The sequence below is a fragment of the Mobula hypostoma genome, chromosome 3, assembly GCF_963921235.1.
Source record: "Mobula hypostoma chromosome 3, sMobHyp1.1, whole genome shotgun sequence".
Classification (NCBI taxonomy): domain Eukaryota; kingdom Metazoa; phylum Chordata; class Chondrichthyes; order Myliobatiformes; family Myliobatidae; genus Mobula; species Mobula hypostoma.
Genome location: NC_086099.1, coordinates 128,922,958 through 128,943,588, shown reverse-complemented (window position 1 = coordinate 128,943,588; position 20,631 = coordinate 128,922,958). Strand labels below are relative to the sequence as shown.

The 20,631-nt window shown below is 43.3% G+C and overlaps 1 protein-coding gene across 2 annotated transcripts in view; it reads left to right on the top strand.

Moving 5' to 3' along the window:
• The window catches only part of ampd1 (adenosine monophosphate deaminase 1 (isoform M)), a 59,611-nt gene that overhangs the window by 19,580 nt on the left and 19,400 nt on the right, over positions 1 to 20,631 (top strand). For both annotated transcript variants that reach the window (XM_063042286.1, XM_063042287.1), the window contains exons 5-7: positions 4,993 to 5,212; positions 5,810 to 5,939; positions 8,376 to 8,570. In XM_063042286.1, the coding sequence (XP_062898356.1) occupies positions 4,993 to 5,212; positions 5,810 to 5,939; positions 8,376 to 8,570 (545 nt within the window). The remainder of the gene's footprint in view (positions 1 to 4,992; positions 5,213 to 5,809; positions 5,940 to 8,375; positions 8,571 to 20,631) is intronic.

Genomic DNA, 20,631 nt, shown 5'->3' with positions numbered 1-20,631 from the left:
TGACCCTGATTGAGGGGTTAAGCAAGTTCTACACCTTGCTGAAGGGTGATCATCAGGCCAGCAGAGGGATAGAGTGCCTTTGGTAGAGATGTATCTCCATCCTGTCACCCAAGGATTATAATGTGATTCTATAAGGATGTTTCATAGTTTCAATACTCTGGGAAAGAAATGACTCATGTTAGATGGCTTACCAGTTTCTAAAAAAGGGCAAATAAAGAATAAGGAAATGTTCCTTATAACATAGAACAGTACAGTACAGTACAGGGACTTTAGCCCACAATGTTTTGCTGATGTTTTAATCTACTTCAAGATCAACCTAGCCCTTCCCTCCCACATAGATCTCCATTTTTCTTTCATCCATATGTTTCTAATGTTTCTGCCTCTACCACCACACCTGGCAGTGCGTTCTGTGCATTTACTACTTTCCACATAAAAACCTACATCTGACGTCCCCCCTATACTTTTCTACAATCACTTTAAATTATGGCCTCTCATATTAAAACCACTGGCTGCCCACCTGATCCATGCCTCTTATTACCTTGTACACCTCTATCTCTCATCTTCCTTTGGTCCAAAGGGAAAAGCCCTAACTTGCCCAACCTATCCTTATAAGACATGTTGTCTATTCCTGGTAAATCTCCACTGCAGCCTCCCTAAGTGGTCAGAATTGAACACTATATTCTAAATGTCACTCTTACCAGAGTTCTAAAGAGTTGCAACATTACATTGTGACCTTGAACTCAGTTTGCTAACTAATGAAGGCCTACACACCACACACCTTCTTAATTATTCTATCAATGTGTGCAGCAACTTAGAGGAATCTATGGCTACGACCCCATGATCCTTCTTTTCCACTACACTACAAAGAATCCTGCCATTAACCTTGAACTCTGCCTTCAAGTTTAACTTACGAAAGTGTATCACTTCTCAGTTTTCCAGATTGAACTCCATCTGTCTCTTCTCAGCCTGGCTCTGCAGATAATCAATTGTATTCTACAACAACTTTTGACACTATCCACACCATCGACTTTTGTGTCATCTATAAACTTACTAACCCACCATTTCACTTCCTCATCTAAATCTCTTTAAAAATCACATAGAGCATAGATTCCAGAACATGATCCCTGCAGAACACCACTCATCACTGATCTCCAGGCAGAAAATGCTCCATCTGCTACTCACCCTTTGCCTTCTGTGGTCAAACCAATTCTGAATCCGTGCAGCCAGAGTTCCCTCGTGACTTTCTGACTGCGCCTACTATGGGAAACCTTGTCAAACATCTTCTGAAAGCCATTTACATCACATCCACTGCTCTACCTTCATCAGTTTGTTTTGCCACTTCCAGTCCGGCTCATGAGACACCAGCTACTCCTCACAAAGCCAGCCTGACTATCCCTAATCAGTCTGTGCTTCCCTACATGCAAATATGGAGTTATTCGTCAATATAATTAGATTGTGGTAAAGAGTTCTGAAGTGAATTAAGGCTTTTAATAATGTTTAGCTCAGTCGTTAAGTAGCACCTGTGTAATAACAAACCTGAGACATGGGTACAGAATGCGGCAGAATTTGAAGTGACATTTTGATGGGAGACTACTCCGGCAGTATGTGAGATCCAGGATGAGCTGGTTGGCTGGATCCAAATATGGCTTGCTGATAGGAGGCAGTAGCTACGTATTGGAGGGATAGTTTTCTAATTGGAAATCTGTGACCTGTGGTGCACCACTAGGATTGGCGCTGGTTGTGATATGTATTCACGACTTGGATGTGCATGTGAGAAGTGTCATTAGTAAATTCACAGATTGATGGGATCATGAGAAAGGTTGTCTAAGGTTAGAGCAGGTTACAGATTAGATAGAAAGTCGGGCAGAACAATGGCAGATGGAACTTAATCCTAACAAGTGCACGGTGATTAATTTTAAGGATAGGACATGTACAGTAAATGGTAGAGCACTGAGCAATGATGATGAACAGAGGGACTTGAGGGCCCAAGTCCATAGTTCCAGAAGGTGGCGACACAAGTGGATAAGCTGGTGAGGAAGGCATTTAGCATGATTACATTTATGAATCAGGACTCAGAATATAACAGTTGGCACGTTATGTTGCAATGTCACAAAACATTGATTCTTGCACTTGAGTGCGGTATGCAATTCCAGTAGCAACACTATAGGAGAGGTGTGTTTTGTGTTGGAGAGATTGCAGAGGAGATTCACTAGGATGTTGTCTGCACTGGAGAACATTAGTTACGGGGAGAGATTGGATAGACTGGTCTAGTTTGCCCAGGGGTGAAGGAGACAAACTCACCCCATCATTGAAATATTCCCAGAACATATGGATTCACTTTCACTTCATCTCATGTTCCTGGTGTTTATTGTTTATTTATCAATTATTATTATTTCCTTTTTTTTTGCATTTGCACAGTTTGTTGTCTTTTGCACGCTGGTTGAACGCCCAAGTTCATTGCTTCTGTTATGGATTTGTTGAGTATGCCCACAGGAAAATAAATCTCTGGGTTGTATATGGTGAAATACGTGTACTTTGATAATAAATTTACTGTGAACTTTGATTTGATAGAAGTATGTAAAATAATAAAAGGCAGAAATAGTATAGGTAGTCAGAAGCTTTTTTCCCTTGATAAGTGCATCAAAAACAAGAGGGCATAGGTTCAAGGGATTTTAAAAAGGTACCAAAAAAGGATTTGTTTTTACATAGAGAGGGATTGTAATTTGGAAGACACTGCTTGAGATGGTGCTCACATCAGATGTAATGAATATTCAATCTCCCTGTCATGGTCTGGATCGGGATCCCTTTAAATTTACCTTGTTTATGTTACGATCCGGACCGTTGATTCCCTGTTTTCCCATGTCCCTCAACTTTGGTGATTAGAGGCAATTAACACTCGGCTGAACCAGTAGTTTATAGTCTCCGGCTTTCAGCCGTTCAGGGCGGGAGCGTCTGCAAAGTCATCAAAGGTACGGTGTGCCGATGTCATATGGCCGGAGCAAGCCTAGTCTCTGCCGAAGCGAATGCCGGTAATTCGCCCATCCTCACCGGAGCAACCCTGTCAAGTTTCCTCGTCAAAGAGAGCCTGCAAAGTATGTCACCGAGGTGGGTCCATCAGTTAACCTGCCAGAGGGAATCAAGAGCCACTGTCTACTGTTCCCGGGCCGAGTCGACAGCTCGCCACTACCCGGAGGCTCCAAGTCAAGCCCTGGCCCTGGCGGCATTCAAGTACCAAGTCAAGTCCTGGCCCTGGCAGCATTCAAGCACTAAGTCAAGTCCTGGCCCTGGCAGCTTCCCAGTTCTGAGTCAAGTCCTGGCCCTGGCGGTCTGTGATTCCTGTCCTACCCCCTTGTCTGAATCCCTTCTCTGCCCCTCTCGCGTCTAGCCCTCATCTGCAGCCCCCGCCTGCACTTCGGTCTAGTTCGATCGCCGGAGCTAGATAGGTGCTGTCTGATGCTCATTCGTGTTGATCTTGTCTTGTCCTCGCCTCCGTGGGGTAAGTCAGGCCGTCTTGCCGTTGCCCCGCGGGGAGTCATGCCTTGTCCTGTCCTCGCCTCCGTGGGATAGGTCTGGCCATCTTGTCGTTGCCCCTCGGGGGGTCATGTTCTGTCTTGTCTTGTCCTCGCCTCCATGGGGTAAGTCAGGCCGTCTTACCATTGCCCCACGGAGGGTCATGAGTCCCGGCCCTGTGTCCTGTCCCCAAGGAGAGGTCCCGACTCTGTGTTCTGTGTATGTGTCCATGGTTCCATGTACCTGCTCTCCTGAGACCGAGGCTCTGTGTTCCCATGTTCCTCCTCTCCCTCGCCCATGTCATGTCCATGCCTAGTTCTGGGGTCCGAGCCCGAGGCAAGACCCAGGTACTGGGTCCTTGCCCAGTCTCTGGCTCAGAGTCCATACCCTAGCCACTTCATGTCTCCTCTAGTTCTGGGAGCCAATTCCGAGTCCAAGCCCAGACCCTTGGTCCCAGTCTAGTCGTAGTCCTGAGTCCCTGTCCAGTTCGCTATTCCTGCTCCTGCCTTGCTCTCCTGGTATCGAACAATAAACTAAATCTAAGTAACCTCACAAGATGTGTCTTGCATTTGGGTCCACCCTTGCTCCCTATGCCCCGCCATTGTGACACTCCCACTCTACTTTGTTGTGGCCTTTGCACTCTACTTGTGATCTGCACTGCACTTTCTCTGTAGCTACGGCACTCTATTCTGCATTCTGATTTTCCTGTTGATTACCTCAATGTACTTAGGCATGAACTACCTGGATGGAATGAAAACAAAAACTGGATCTTAGTACAGGAACCTGAAGGCACACGCTCAACAATTTAGTAACAGTTTCTTCCTCTCTGCCATCAGATTTCTAATGGAACATTGAACCCATGAACACTACCTCACTACTTGTTCTGCACAATTTATTTAATTGAGCTATTATGTGTATGTACTTACTATAATTTCCAGTTTTTATAATTATTGCATTGTACAAAAAATTTCACAACATATGCTGGTGATATTAAACTGATTCTGACAATATTTCCCCAATATTAATGTCAAGAGTACTATTATCTTCCCTACAGTATGGATAATTGCCCAATTTTGTCCTGTACAGAAAGGAATTCAAATAGCTGGGAAAGAATACATTAAAATAGCAAACGGCAGGATAAATTTGATTTCAAAGCATCAAGAATGCAAGGAGGTGGATAGTGACACAAGAAACTGCACATGCAGAAAAGAAAACTGCTGGGAGAAATAAGCAGATCTGGCAGCACCTGACAAAGTGGGTGACGGTGGGGGCGGGGGTGGACTACTCTATACAATTCTATGCTATAGCTTGGGAAAGAAACAGAGTGAAAAGATCAGTCTGGTAGTCATTAGAATAGAAGATGAAATTAAGGAGATTAGATGTTTGAATAGGGTCTGTAAAATAAATCTGATGTGACGATCAGCCAGAGAAGGATCATTTGTACGTATGTTACTGAGATACTCTCCTTTCTTTTTATTTCAGTGTTTACTCCACAGGTGAAGGCTGGAGAAGATCCCTTTGATCCCAAGAATCTGCCTGAAAACCTTGGATATGTGTGTAAAATGAAAGATGGTGTCATCTATGTTTATGCCAATGAGGAATCCGTCAAGAGGAATGAACCCAAAGACCTGCCCTACCCAGATCTGTCCACCTTCATAGACGACATGAATTTTCTAATTGCACTAATTGCCCAGGGGCCTGTGTAAGTGATGATAATCATTTCATGCTTAGCACTGACTCATGGAAAATTAACTCTGTGTGTGTGTATGTAAGAGGGAAGAGAAGGAAATTGAGAGAGAAATGGGGTAAGAGAGACCAATAAAGAGAAAAAGAGAAAGAAAGACAGAAAAAGTGTATTGTATTCAGAACGAAAAACTGCAGGATGGAGGTGTTAGTTCCCAGAATAGTGCATATGATGATGAGTTAACTTAGTACACTGTGCTCCCAATGATCTCAAGGATTATAAACTGGAAGAAGGATTATAAACTACAGTCTAATTCACAGACCAATGCTCCTTTGTCCATGACTTCTCATAAGACAAGAATTAAAACTTACATTTCCATGCCATTCATTTTCACATCTTTGGGCCATCCTCCAGTTCCATTTTGTGAATTTTGGAGTCCGTTCACTTTAACATTATGTTTCCAAAGTGCAGTGAGCAGAGTGTTGCATGGAAGTAACTAATGGGGGTCAATGTATGTGAGCAGAATCCTTTACATTGTGTATAATGATGGCACGAGCTTTGAAAAATGAAAATATAGCTCTCTTCTATTTCACCCTTTGTTTTATTTTTGTTTAGGAAGACATATGCCCACCGTCGCTTAAAATTTCTTCAATCTAAGTTTAACCTGCATGAGATGCTGAATGACATGGAAGAGATAAAAGAATTGAAGATTAATCCTCATAGAGATTTCTACAATGTCAGAAAGGTAAAACATGATTTCCTTTTCCTGCTGTATCCTGATACACAGACACCTCCACACATTGCTCTGTTTGGGTAGTGTATTACCAGGTCTACTTGAACATTCCAGTCTCACTCTCAATAATAATCAGCAGAGCCACCCACAAAATTATCAATATTCTGCAGCTCCAGTGATTGGTTCTTCTACTTCTAGGTGAGGCAGTGGACTGGCTGGTACTTTCTCAATTGTTATCAGTGTTGGGGAAACTAAATAGAGAATGGTTGATATCCTTTGTGGAATGGTTATTTGGTACTTTGGTTGTTGTCCTACACTCACTCCATCTTCCCTGACCCCAGTCTCTAATATTTATTTATTTATTGAGGTACAGTGTGGAACAGACCCTTCTGATCCTTCGAGGCGCGCCGCCGAGCAACCCCAAGTTTAACCCTAGCCTAATCATGGGACAATTTACAATGACCAATTAATCTACCAACCAGTACATCTTTATATTGTGGGAGGAAACCGGAGCACCCAAAGAAAACCCACTTGGTCTCTGGGAGAAGGTACAAACTCCTTATAGGTAGCAGTGGGACTCCATCTTCCTAGACTCCAGTCTCTGATCTTGTTCCCATGTAGACCAACATAAGCTCAAAGAATAGCAACTCACCTTCTAATCAAGCATGTTACAGCCCTCCAGTTTCAACACTGAGTTAACTTTTCAAAACAGAGCATCTCCAACATTTTCTGTTTTTATTTCAGATTTCACTGATCCACAATAATTTCCTTTAGCCATTTCAGGTAATGATATGGATTCTCCCATGCATATTTCCCCAGAATGGCCTGTGTTTCTTTACTTGTCTCACTACCACTCTATCTCCCTCACGCCATCACCTTCCTTGCCATTTATTCTTTATCACTTAATCCCACCTTTCATTCTTTCTGGTCTTCCCTCGTCATTTCAACTCTATGCCTTTTCTTCTGAATCTTCAAATTGTTGGCAGGTTTTTTTACAAAAGGTCATTGTTTCTTTCACCAGGGATGCTCCGTAATTTGCTGAGTAACTCTAAAACTTTCAGCTTTTATTTCAGATTTCCGGCATCTGCAGCATTTTGATTTTGTGTACACTGTTATTAACAATAAATAGTCCTTGAATGCATCACAGTATCTCGCCCAACTACTTTGTGACACCATAAGCACATTCATCTACTCAGCGTATGTTCTGGTAAAACTAATAAAGCTACTAACTACTGCTCTTCCACACTTCCATTCCTCTCAAAATCTAAAGGAGTTGAAACTCAGCTTGGTAATATCGAGGTTGTGGTTAACCTTGTAATTTTTCTATCTCCTTTAAAATAAAATGAGAAAGCAGGAGAAACATTCAGCAGGTCAGGCAGCATCTATGGAGAGAGAGAAACGGTTGACGTTTTAGATCAATGGCTAAATCGACTGCAATATGTTAGAAATCAGACTTGTGTTAGGGTGGACAGGTTTAGGGGCAGGGGTTGGTTAGTGATGGAGAGAAGAAAGGGAATGTCTCTGATACAGCGGAGACAAAGAGAGACTTAATCACACAAGTGGTCATGGTGAAGGGTCAATAATCACTCCTGATCTTCCCAGAGGTAGAAACTGAAGGAGGTCAATGAAAACAGAGAATAAGGGGGACATCGGTGCTAGAACCTTGAGGTCCAAAACAGTGCAGATGCTGGAAATCTGAAATAGAAACAGAAAATGCTCAGCAGTTCAGCAACATCTGCTGAGAGAGAAAAAACAGAATTAATGCTTCAGATTGGTTACCTTACAGCAGAATGGGCCAGGTCCAACACAAACTGGAAAGGCTGGTTATCTGAATTTGATGAATTCAATGTTAAGACTTTATAAGAATTTAACAATTTCAGATTTCTGGCCTTTCCAGTTTTCAACAGAAATGGTCTGTTCTGCTGAAAGGTCAGCAATCTGTAGCACTTTCTCTCCCCAAGGCTACATGACCTGGTGTGTATTCCCAGTTTTATTTCAGGCAGCATTTTATGTCTCCAAGTTCCTACATTATTCATGTATACACCTTCTTATTCTCTGTTTTCATTTATCCTGCTCTATTCAATCCCCTCCTCTCAAATCAGTGATTAGCGAGACTTTCCTCAGCCAACACCACCACTGTGTCCTTCAGTTCCAATTGCTCTCCACCCTATCACTGACACCAACGCCAGCCCCCCTTCCCTTCTACTTAAAATCTGCTTGATTTACAGCTTTTCTCATTTCCGATAAATTGTCTGATAAATGTCATTAACCTGAAACATGAGTCTGATTTCCTTCCCCCGTCTGACCTACTGTATGTTTTCAATATTTTGTGTTTCTATCTCAAGTTTCCAACACCTGTTTTGATCTTACAGCTTTTGACCCTAGTATGGGGCTTATTTACATATGAGAAAGTCTAAGAACAGTCCCCCTTGACTTTCTGTCCCTCAGGTTGATACTCACATCCACGCGGCAGCCTGCATGAACCAGAAACACCTCCTGCGCTTTATAAAGAAGACTTCTTTGATGGATTCGGATCGTGTTGTCTGGAGCACCAAGGGAGAGAAGCTAACCCTGAAAGAGCTCTTCACTAAGTTGAAGTTGAACGCTTATGACCTAACTGTTGATTCCTTGGATGTGCATGCTGTAAGTATTTGGCTACACTTAAGATAAACCACCAGACACCTATGTTCAAAGGAGGGGCAGGATGGTGGTAGATCACAGCATCTCTGGCCACTTCACTTGGTGCACTCTCTCTTTAGGAATGGATCACCTGTTTCTGTGTTCCAACCCAGGAAACGTCCTGGTGAATATCCTTAGCACCCTCTCCAGCGTAATCATGTCCTTGGGGTGTGGTGATCAGAGATACACCCAGTGCTGCATCAGTGGCCTCACCATTGTTATATAAAGCTGTACCATAACCTCCCTGCTCTTATATTCTGTTCCACTTTATCTGCCTGTGCTGTTACATTTTGGAATTCTTACTCTGGTACACCGAGGTGCCTCTTCTCATCAAAATTTCCAATAGTCCTATCATTCATTGTGTTAATCATTCGGCCCTAGGGATCCCTGTTAATGCTAACATGTTCCCAAATTTCCCTGCCTCTCTCCCCAATTTTCCACCTATAATATTTTTCTTACTGAATTCAGATAAGTAGCATTACTTTGAGACATTACGTGTGTCTTCTCATTCTGCACACATATCATTAACTTGGTCCCTACTGTGCTTTATTCTTTCCTTGATTACCTTCATACCCTTAATACACACGCAAAGTTGTAACATTTTCCTTCCTCCTGCCTGCCAGTCATACTTCGTGGCCCTCCTTTGTCCTGTCAATCTCCTTAGCAAGCACCCACCCCATACAAACACACTTGCTGCACTCTGGAATGGCCCTCCCATTTCAATAGGTATATTTAATGTCAGAGAAATGTATACAATATACATCCTGAAATTCTTTTCCTTTAGCTCTCTGTACCTGCCATGTGTCATAGTCATAGTCATACTTCATTGATCCCGGGGGAAATTGGTTAAATTGTGTTCACTTGTGTTCCTACCTTCAGCCTTCTTTGACATCTGGGACTCACTCCCTGGATTATCTACATTCCTTTTATTCTTACAGGAACACGCTGTCTCAGACTTCAACGTGTTCCACTTCTTGGTTGTGGACCGACCAGAAAGTAATTGTTCCTGGTCTCCTTCTGATATCGAAAGGACCTGAATTTCTAGACCATTCGAGTTCCTTTCCCTTTCCATAACTTTCTCGAAACTTACATGTCACTGTCTCCAAAATGCTTTTCTATTACACTACAGCTACTTGGTAAGCTACGTTTCCCAAGATATTGTAACAGAGGTGGTTGCCAGACTGGGTTGAACCGGGGTTGTTATGGTATCTTTAACTCATGATCTACCAGGTGAGACGTAGACCAGGCGGATCTAAGTGCAGAGGAGACCAGCGATAAGGATGGAGATCGATAAAAAATATTTCCTTCAGGATTGGTTTGTAGAGAACACAGACGAGGACTACCCACATGCTTGGTAAACTCAAGACTGAGCAAAGGCAAACAAAACAGAGGAAACAGAAAGAGAAATAAAACAAGATACAAATGAACTGATAATTAAAATGACAAACAGGTGAAAATAACTAACTAATATCCAGGGGAGGGGGAATGATGAAGCCTGGAGAACTCCAGCAGCCCTGGTGATCAGACTGAAGAATGACAGGACTCCTTCCCCGCTTAAGATCACTAAGAGCGATCTGGGTGGCAACAGTGGAAGCCTCTCTTCAAGTCCGGGTCCAGGATACCACAGGAGAGAATCCATAACCGTCCCTCTGGGCCGTAACCCTCCCAACCCACCAACTACTGCCTCTGACAGTTAGCATGCCACTTTTGTTGGAGAGATGCTATCAACAGGGCTGTTCGAGCTTTTCTTTTACTTCTGCCAGCAATAATGTGACTCCCACCCTAGGCTCCTGCTCGGGAAACAGAGAGGGCTGATAACCAAACTGACATCAAGGGAGACATGCCATCAGAAGAGTGAGACAGTGTGTTAGAAGCAAACCCTGCCCAGAGCAGATAATTACACCAAGTGGTTGGGTTACCCATCACAAGGCACCCCAGGGTCTTCTCCAGGTCCTGGCTGGTCCTCTCCATCTGCTGATGAGAGGCTGACCATAGCTCCAATGAGCCAACAGGTCTTCTATGACCAGGGGCCTTGTTCAGAAACAATGTCCTGTGGAAAGCTGTGCACCCTAAACATGTAGTACAACATAAGATTGGCCATCTCTCGAACTTGAGGGATGCATAAAGGGGCAGGCCTTGGAGATCTGGTCCAGCACCATCGTAATCACGGTGTTAACTCACGATGGTGGTACGGAGATATAGGAACAGGGACAGGAAAGAATGGGCAGTGGACATGATCTGAGTTCCTTGCTCTGGATGCACATGTGACAGGCTGCCATGTATGATTTAACATTCCCGTTCTTGCCCTGCCACCAGAACCACTTCTTGATGAGCTGTGATATTTGTGCAGTCCCAGATGTCCTGCAATATGTCATGTCTGTCCCCACTGTAACACATGTGAATGGGCAGAGCTAGGGACAAAAAGGTGACCCAGTGGCCAGCACCCTTGGTGTGCCTTCTGCTCTCCTGACAATGGTCTCAACCTCCCATCCGGCCTATGTCACCAGCTTGGACCACAGAAGGATGGGTTCTGGGACAGCAACAAGATCTGGTTGTACAAACTGCCTGGAGAGGGTGTCCAGCATCGGATTCTTTGAAGCTGGATGGGAGGTAATGATAAAATCAAAACAGTTAAGAAAGAGAGACCATCGAGCCTGGTGCAAATTTAACTGTTTCGCCTCCTGAAAGTTGGTTAGGTTCTTGTGATCAGTCCAGACCATAAATGGATGTTTGGACCCCTGCAACCAATGTCTTCATTCCTCCAGTGCTAACTTGACTGCCAACCACTCTCTGTTCCCAATATCCCAAGTCTTCTTCACTAGAGAGAGCTGCTGTGAGGAGAAAGCACAGGGATGGAGTTTCTGATCAGACGGGGGTTGTTGTGAGAGAACAGCCCCAACCCCAGCGTCTGAGACAACTACTTCAATGACGAACGGCAGCTCTGGGTCAGGGAGAACAAGGATGGGAGCTGTTGTGAAGCGACACTTCAATTCCTGGAAAGCTACCTCAGTTTCTGGAGTCCAGCGAAATGGGCTAGGGGTTCTTCTAGTCAGAACTTTTAGGGGTGCTGCAATGGAACTAAAGTTGTGGATGAACTCCTGGTAAAAAGTAATGAAACCCAGAAAGATCTGGAGCTGCTAGATCATGTGGATTACATTGACTAAACTGAACAGCATCATGAGATTTTCATAGTAGCCAATGGCAGTGTTAAAATGGGTCTTCCATTCATCACTTTTCTGAATGTGTGGGACCAGATTATGTACGTTTTGGAGGTCTAGTTTAGTAAAGATGGCTGCCCCTTGCAGCAACTCAAATGCCATGTACGTCAGTGATCAGGGGAAAAGGTTCTTCACTGTGATTTTATTGAGGCCACATGGAGTCTGCCATCCTTCTTCACCGCGAAAAAGAAGCCCGCAGCAGCAAAGGAGGTGGAGGGATAGATTAAAACAGATGCTAGAGCATCATAAAAGTATTCCTCCATGGACACCCATTCTGGAGCTATCAGGGAGCAGAATCTTCCTTGAGTCTTCCAGGCAGCAACTCAACTCTTCAGTGGTGGGTTTGATAAGGTGGGAGTGTTGTGGCCCTTTTTCTCACTAAAAACATCTAACAGATCTGCATACTTGGTAGGAACTCGGGACAGCTTGGGAGATGCAGGGAGGCAGCTGGCCCATTCTGCAAGAAGACCATCATGGAGTGCATTTGTGGGTTGTGGAGGGCTAACTATGGGTATCTTAGGATCAACGGAAACTCAGGAGAATGAATAAGGTAAAACTGAGCAGTCTTGGTGTGAGATTCTATACCTAGACAGATGTAAGCAGTGAGGTGGCAAGTCCTCCCAGGACCCAGAGATCTTCTGTCCAGAGCTGTGACCGTGATCAGTTGGTCAAGATGGGCTAGGGGATCTTGGAGATGTTTTGCTAACTGAGGTCCATGAAATTGCCTGCTGCACCAGAATCCATCCAAGGGCATGTTGCGGTTCTCCCCAGGAGATGGAGGTAGACAGCACGACCCTGGATGCAGCAGACCTGGGAGAAGTGGTGAAACCCGTGATAGACCTCCCTTCACTGGAAGGGTCTGGGTGTTTTCCCGACGACTCGGGACAGGCAGAATGGAAATAGCATGGTTCACCACAGTAGAGGCAGCATTTTCCTTTCATTTTGGAGAAGGGTGGGTTCTGCCCAGTTACATCTACCCCTCTGGAGGAAGTTAAGAGGAGCTGGGGCGGGGGGGGGGGGTGCGGTGTTCAGAGACAGGAATCCCTAGAGGATTTACTGTGACACTGTCTTCCTGGAGATGATTGTCAGCCTGGATAGAGGTACTGACAAGAGTCTTGACATCCTCAGTGGGGTCTCTGGCTGCCAATTCATCTTTAATTTTACCAGATAACTGGCAGTGGAACATGGCCATTTGGGCTTTTGTTGTTCCAACTGGTCTCTAGCATCAGGATGTAGTCTGCGGGGGTAGTCAGCCATGCCACGGGTACCCTCACAAAGTTAGAGCAGTCGGTTGGCCGCCTGTCATTTGCTGACTGGGTAGTTAAATACCCTCTTCAACCTCCTGGTGAAGAGGGACACAACTGCATAACTTGGAGAGTTCTTTGCCCAGAACATTTTAGTGCAGGTGAGAGCTTTGCCAGAGAGGGGAGAGATGACATTGGCCATTTTGCAGCAGTTGGACGGGTGTTTGAGTGAGACTAGAATGAGAGGTCATGGGTTAAGGATGAACGGTGAAGTGTTTAAGGGGAACATGGGAGGGAACTTCTTCACTCAGAAGGTGCTGAGCATATGGAACGAGTTTCCAGCAGAGGTGGTGGATGCAGGTTCAATTTCAACATTTAACAGAAATTTGGGTAGGTACAGGGATACGGAGGACTGTGGTCCAGGTGTAGGTCAATGGGACGAGACAGATTAATAGCTGAGTGTGGACTAGATGGGATGAAGGGCCTGTATCAGTGCTGTAGTATTCCATGACTCTATGACTATGCTGTTCTCTATGGTTCCACCTATCACACACCAGTCTCAGTCCAATACTGCTAAATAACAGCAGCCTTCCTGCTATGTTTTGTGACTCCAGAAACTAATCGAAAGAAAAACACAAGAGCTGGCAAACTCGTCTACTTAGTTTTTTAAACTTATTTTTCATGGGTATTTACACACTCACATATGACGTGATGGCATAATGACATATGGCATTCACATATCTCTTACATATAGCCCACATACAACCATGTAAACAAACATAGAATGCTTCATCAAACAATGTATTTACAATTATACTAAACAATACTGAAGTATTGAATATACTGCACTCCCCCCTGCTTAGCTATAAATTCCAACTTAATATAGAATGCATCTCCACTTAAATATGTAACGTATGTTACCCAGTTCGGATATGGCCCAAGTGTGGAGTGAGAGACACTGAAGCAGGTCAATAGTTCACAGATTTTAATATGAACAGTGTTAAGGGGAAAATAAAACAATAAATGCTAGGCCAAAACAGGGCCTTTAACTAAAACTCTCAAAGGAAAACGAAGCCCACACTGCAGCTGAAAAGAAGATCTAAATATTAAACGAATACCACTAGTCTTCAGTCAGTTGACTCGAAAATCCAATTTCTCAGGGAAGGCCAAAGACAAACAGGTAGCGAAGCGTTGCTGTGCTTTGTCCAAGTCTCGACAAACACTACAACGACAAGGATGGAGTTAAATACTATCATGATTAAATAATAATTAGCTGACTCATGCAAATTCACAAGCACAATTGCTGTATCTACTGCGCTGCCGAATCCGTGGTTGTGACAATGTATTGCTCTCTAGTCATCCATATAGACGCACACACAGAGTATACAGTGTAATACAACTACGGTTTAGACATCCACAGCATAGTAAATTGTAAGCTGTCCTATTCAGGCCTACAGATTTAATCACTGCGGAGGATTTCTTACTCTTGTAGGGTAATGTTTTTCATGACAAGATGGGGAGTCACTCTGCTTGGCAGGAGAGACTTGTGGCTGTGAAACAATCTCAGGTTCTGGGGTGTCCTCTGTGGCGGATGTGGGAGTTGCCTCTGGGACTGCAGGAAATGATTCGTAAGCTGTGGGTACCTTTCTTGTCTAACAATTGACTCTGCTTTCCTCCACTAATTGACGTATCATCTCCAGACAACATCATTCACAATCTCCGCTGTGTAGGAGAGTGGTCCATTCTGTCCTTAATCTTACCAGATACCCACTTTTCACCACCTCTGTAGACCCTCATCAGGACTGCTTGTCCAGGAGATAAACATTGACCTTCTTGTCTGAGGAGCCCTCAATATGTCCTGCATACTCCTTCTGAGGATATTCAAGTGTAAGTACAAGGGATGAGCCAGGAACAGCATAGCTGGTGAATTGTTGGTTGTAGGGTGTGTTGCATTGCAATATGCAAGGAGGAAATTGGTGAGTTCCTGATTCAGTGTTAGTGTCTTGTGTTCTGCTGACATTACTCGCAGTGTATTTTTTAGACTTCAGACAAATCTTTTTGCTAAACTATTTGTAGCTGGGCAGTATGATGCAGGTGTAATATGTCTTACTCCATTCATTTTTAGGAATGACTGAAACTGTGGTCGATTGACACTGACCGTGTTCTGGAACACCAGTCCTTGAGAAGAGGCTTCTCAACATATTAACAGTGTGCGTGGCTATAGTGGAGGCTACTGGGGACACTTCTAGCCACTTTGTAGCTGCATCCGCTACAACCAAAAAAAACTTGTGCCCATGAATGGTCTGGCAAAATCTATGTGATTCCATGCCAGAGCAATGCAGGCCATTCCCAGGAATGGAGAGGTGCTGCTCTTGGCATCTTCTGTACATGTTGGCATCCTGAAAAGTGCATGGCAAGTTGCTCGGTCTGCTGATCTGTCTTGGGCCACCAGACAAAACTCTGAGCCAATACATTCATTTGACAATGCCTAGATGCCTAGATAACCGACATGTAGCTCCTCCAACACTTCAACTCTCAGCTTTGATGATACAACTCTCAATACCCACATAAGGCAACCCTCTGTCAAGGGCATTCATTCTGGCACTGTTAAAAATGTGGGAATTGGAATTTCTACTGCAAATTCCAGCCATTTTGGGTTGCCATGTAGCCCTGAGACAGTGTGGGGTCTTTTCTGATTTCCCTTTGGATCATCTCTGGCTTAATAGGGAGACTTTCGATTTTCATTAGGGAGAATATGTCAAGAAGATTGTCCTCTTTTGTAAATGTTTCATGTATTTCCTTTTCCAAGGGTAAATAGGGCAATCTATCAACATTTCCATGATTGGTTGCCCTCTTGAATCCAATGTTGTAATTGTGCCTTCCAAGAAACAGAGCTGTTAGTAAGACACCCTTCTGTGGATTGAAAATGGACACTAGTGGTTGATGATCAGTAATGAGGGGAAGATCTCTCCCATAGAAGTACTGGTTGAAAAGTTTTACCCCCAAAACCAGACTCAAAGCTTCTCTGTCAATCTGTGCACAGTTTTCCTCTGCAGTAGTAAGGGAAAATGATGCAACGGCTATGGGACATTCACTTTCATCACTCATAACATGTGACATGACTGCACCTGTACCATAAGGCGAGACATCACAGGCAAGCTTCACTGGAAAATGTGGATCATAGTGTGTGAGTACAGTGTCTGACATTACCATTTGCTTTGCCTTTTGGAAAACCACCTCACACTGCTCTGTCCGTTCCATTTCTTCCTGATCTGTAGTAATGAATTCAAGGGGTGGAGTACAGTAGCCAATTTCGACAGGAACCTGTTATTATAATTAACAAATCCTTAAAAGAACCGCAACAGTGACACATCATTTGCCCTTGCGGCATCCACCACTGCTTGAATTTTCACGGCAAACTTGCGTAATCCTTGTGCGTCAATAGTATAACCACAGTAAGTGTTGCTTGGTTTAAAGAATTCACACTTGTCACATTGTGCTCTGAGCCTGTAATCTTCTGATCTTTTTATCACTGTCTTGAGATTTCGGAGATGTTCATCGTCATCCTCACTGGTAACAATGTTGTCATCCAGGTAACACTAAGTGCCTGGATAGCCTTGTAGCTCCTGGTCCATAGCTTTCTGCCAGAGTGCAAGTGCAGATGCTACTCCAGAAATAAGCCTATGGTAGTGATAAAGCCCTTTGTGAGTGTTTATGGTGAGGAACACTTTGGACTCTTCTTCCATCTCCATCTGTAGATAGTTCCTAGCTAAGTCCACTTTGCTGAAGTGCTTTCCTCCAGAAAGGCTTGCATATATATCCTCCATCCTGGGCAGAGGGCATTGATCTACTTTTAGTATAGGGTTGATTGTGACTTTAAAATTACCATAGATCCTGACAGACCCATTCTGTTTGGTTACTGATGCCACTAGCATTGCCTATGGGCTCCACTCAACATTGGAAAGAACTCCTTTCGCCTCCTGTGATCTAGCTCACCGGTTACTTTATTGTGGTTTGCACAAGGAGCTGGATGGGCTTTGACAATATTGGGTGTGGCATTTTCATTTAACAATATTTTACCCTTGATATGTTTGAGTTTTCCTGTGCCATCCTTGAACAGTGCTGCGACATCATCCAGTACCTTTCTCAATTCACTTTCAGTTGATTCTATTACAGGGGATGTGGCATGCAAATAGTGAATGGATCTCCAATCAAGTTGTAGTTGTCTCAGACAACTTTGGATCCACAATGCTGGCCCTCCTGTGTTTACCACCCTCAAGCCCAATGTAGTTTGCTAGTTGGTGTATTTCACTGTTAAGAATATCATTCCCACAGAAGTTATCTTTTCTTCAGCAGAAGTTCTTAGTTGGATATCTGCAGACTTTAGATCAGTATCACTGAAATGTCATTCCAGCTCATTTTGTGGAATGACTGAAGCCGCCAAGCCAGTGTCCAACTCCATTTTGATTAATCTGCTGTTCACCTCTGGTGTAAGCCTTGTTGCTTGCCTCTTGTTAGTTTTCACATTTTAACTCTCGAGACTACTCAGTCCTGTGTCACTCCCATCACTCTGTTTTTTCATCATCACATGCAGATTAGTGCTCTTTTTTAAAACTAAAACTTAACTTTTTATCTTTAACTCTTCGCTGTGCACTCCATATATTCTTGTCTGCCTGACATGCTCATTGTATGTGTCCTATGTTGTTGCAATTTTTGCAAGTTTTGCCTTTAAATCTGTGCTGGCCTGGTGTATGAGAATCCCTGCTACAACAATAACACAATTTGTTCAGCCAGGCAGGTTTCTGTTTAGATGTTGTAATTTTGTTCACTATTACTTTCATTCTGACTGCAACTCAATTGTGTTTCTCTCTGCGGTTTCCATTGAAACAGTGATTTCAACTACTTTTTTAAATGTGAGTTGTGCTTCAGTTAGGAGCTGTTTCTGAATGCTTCCAGTAAGATTTCACAAACTAAACAATCTCTCAATGCATCGTTAAGCCCATCACTGAGCTGACAATACCCATACAATTTCTTCCAATCAGCCACACAAGCTGGAATGGACTCCCCTTTCTTTGGATTCCATTTATAAAACCTAAATCATTTTGCAATTGACAATAGCATAGGTTCTAAATGTTCCTGCATTATGTCAAAAATATCACCAAGTTCACTTTGGCTAGTTTGGTTGGAGTAGTTAAATGGCAAAGAAAACCATGCTTTTCCACCTACTGCACTCAGCAACACTGGGACTCATTTTCATTGGCTATTTCATTTGCTTAAAAATACTGCTCAATTCATTCAGTATACATCATCCAGTTATTTGTTGTGCAATCAAACAGGTCTATCTTTCCGATGTAGCCACCATTTCTGTTTTTTTAAATTTTATTATTATTATTATCACCCTGTACTCACCATTTATGAACCACGGCTTGTTAATTTCATCTGTTTTCTGCCTTTTAAAAGAAATATAACGTCTCTCTCCCCTCCCAAAGAAAAATATGCTGCACTTCAACAGATAGGTATTCATCATGGGTTCATTTTCAAACTTCTTTGTCGCCACTGCTAAGTTTTGTAACTTCAGAAAGTAATCAAAAGGAAAACACAGGAGCTGGGCTACTCGTCTGTTTAGGTTTTATTTTCTTTTTTTGTTAGTGAGACTCTCACATATGACATGGTAGTACACTGACATATGCCATTCACATACTTCTTACATATAACACATAGTGAATTATGTAAACAAATAAAGAACACTTAATCAAACAACACATTTACAAAATTACTCAAATATTACTGAAATATTGAATACACTACACTTTCAGTTCCCATTTGTTCTGGATGCAGAGTCTCAGTCCAATACATCTGCTTACATCTTGTACTTCACAGGTGCTGTTTAACCCTCAGAGGTTTTCTAGAATTCTGTTTTCCTGTGCCTGCAGTCTATTTTGTCCCCTGTCCTTTATTCTCATTATGCATCAGCTCAAAATGTTAAAAATTCCACCCCCTCTGGGCCTTTTCCAACAAAAGGTGCCAAGTGAATATAAGGGTCACTGCAGCCGAGACTGTCACTCCCATGTGGGACTCTACAGCCACAGCAGACGCTGCTCTAACACAGACTGAAGCAGGACTTTCCAGGCGCAGATCCATGGTCTCGCGAGACTAACGGATGCCACCAGATGTAATCTCCTACCACTCTGACCCTATTACTCCTACATCTCACTGTGATTTGTCCTCAATCTCAGGCAAAAAAGAAGTATGTGGTATATCCCCAACAAAGCTATTACTCCCTTTGTGTTCCTGAGTTCTACACACAGTAACACAGGAGGCAATCCACAGGAAGTTCACTTAGCTGGCAAGGTTGCTGTGTCATTAATGGCTAAAGATGTTGAGTCTGTATGATTTAGCATTTAGAAGAATAAGAGCTGATTTTATTGAAGCATGTAAGATCTTAAGAGGACATGACAGCATAGATCAGAGGTATTTCTACTAGTAGGAGCAAAGTAGAAGAGTGATCACTTAAAACAGAACAGCATCAGAGTTTCTCCTGCAAATGATGGTGAGTCTCTGGAATTCAGTATTATTGTGAAGATTAGATCATTGTTAGCTTTTAAAGAGGAAACATGGAGCTTTTTGTGAATGGCTTTGAAGATGTCCTTGCTGTCTTGAGGAAAATTAAAGTGGATAAATCCCCGAAACCTGACAGGGTGTTCCCTCGGACCTTGAAGGAGACTAGTGTTGAAATTGCAGGGGCCCTGGCAGAAATATTTAAAATGTCGCTGTCTACAGGTGAGGTGCCGGAGGATTGGAGAGTGGCTCATGTTGTTCCGTTGTTTAAAAAAGGATCGAAAAGTAATCTAGGAAATTATAGGCCAGTAAGTTTAACGTCGGTAGTAGGTAAGTTATTGGAGGGAGTACTAAGAGACAGAATCTACAAGCATTTGGATAGACAGGGACTTATTGGGGAGAGTCAGCATGGCTTTGTGTGTGGTAGGTCATGTTTGACCAATCTATTGGAGTTTTTCGAGGAGGTTAACAGGAAAGTGGATGAAGGGAAGGCAGTGGATATTGTCTACATGGACTTCAGTAAGGCCTTTGACAAGGTCCTGCATGGGAGGTTAGTTAGAAAAATTCAGTCGCTAGGTATACATGGAGAGGTGGTAAATTGGATTAGACATTGGCTCAATGGAAGAAGCCAAAGAGTGGTAGTAGAGAATTGCTTCTCCGAGTGGAGGCCTGTGACTAGTGGTGTGCCACAGGGATCAGTGCTGGGTCCATTGTTATTTGTCATCTATATCAATGATCTGGATGATAATATGGAAAATTGGATCAGCAAATTTGCTGATGATACTAAGATTAGAGGTGTAGTAGACAGTGAGGAAGGTTTTCAGAGCCTGCAGAGGGACTTGGACCAGCTGGAAAAATGGGCTGAAAAATGGCAGATGGAGTTTAATACAGACAAGTGTGAGGTATTGCACGTTGGAAGGACAAACCAAGGTAGAACATACAGGGTTAATGGTAAGACACTGAGGAGTGCAGTGGAATAGAGGGATCTGGGAATACAGATACAAA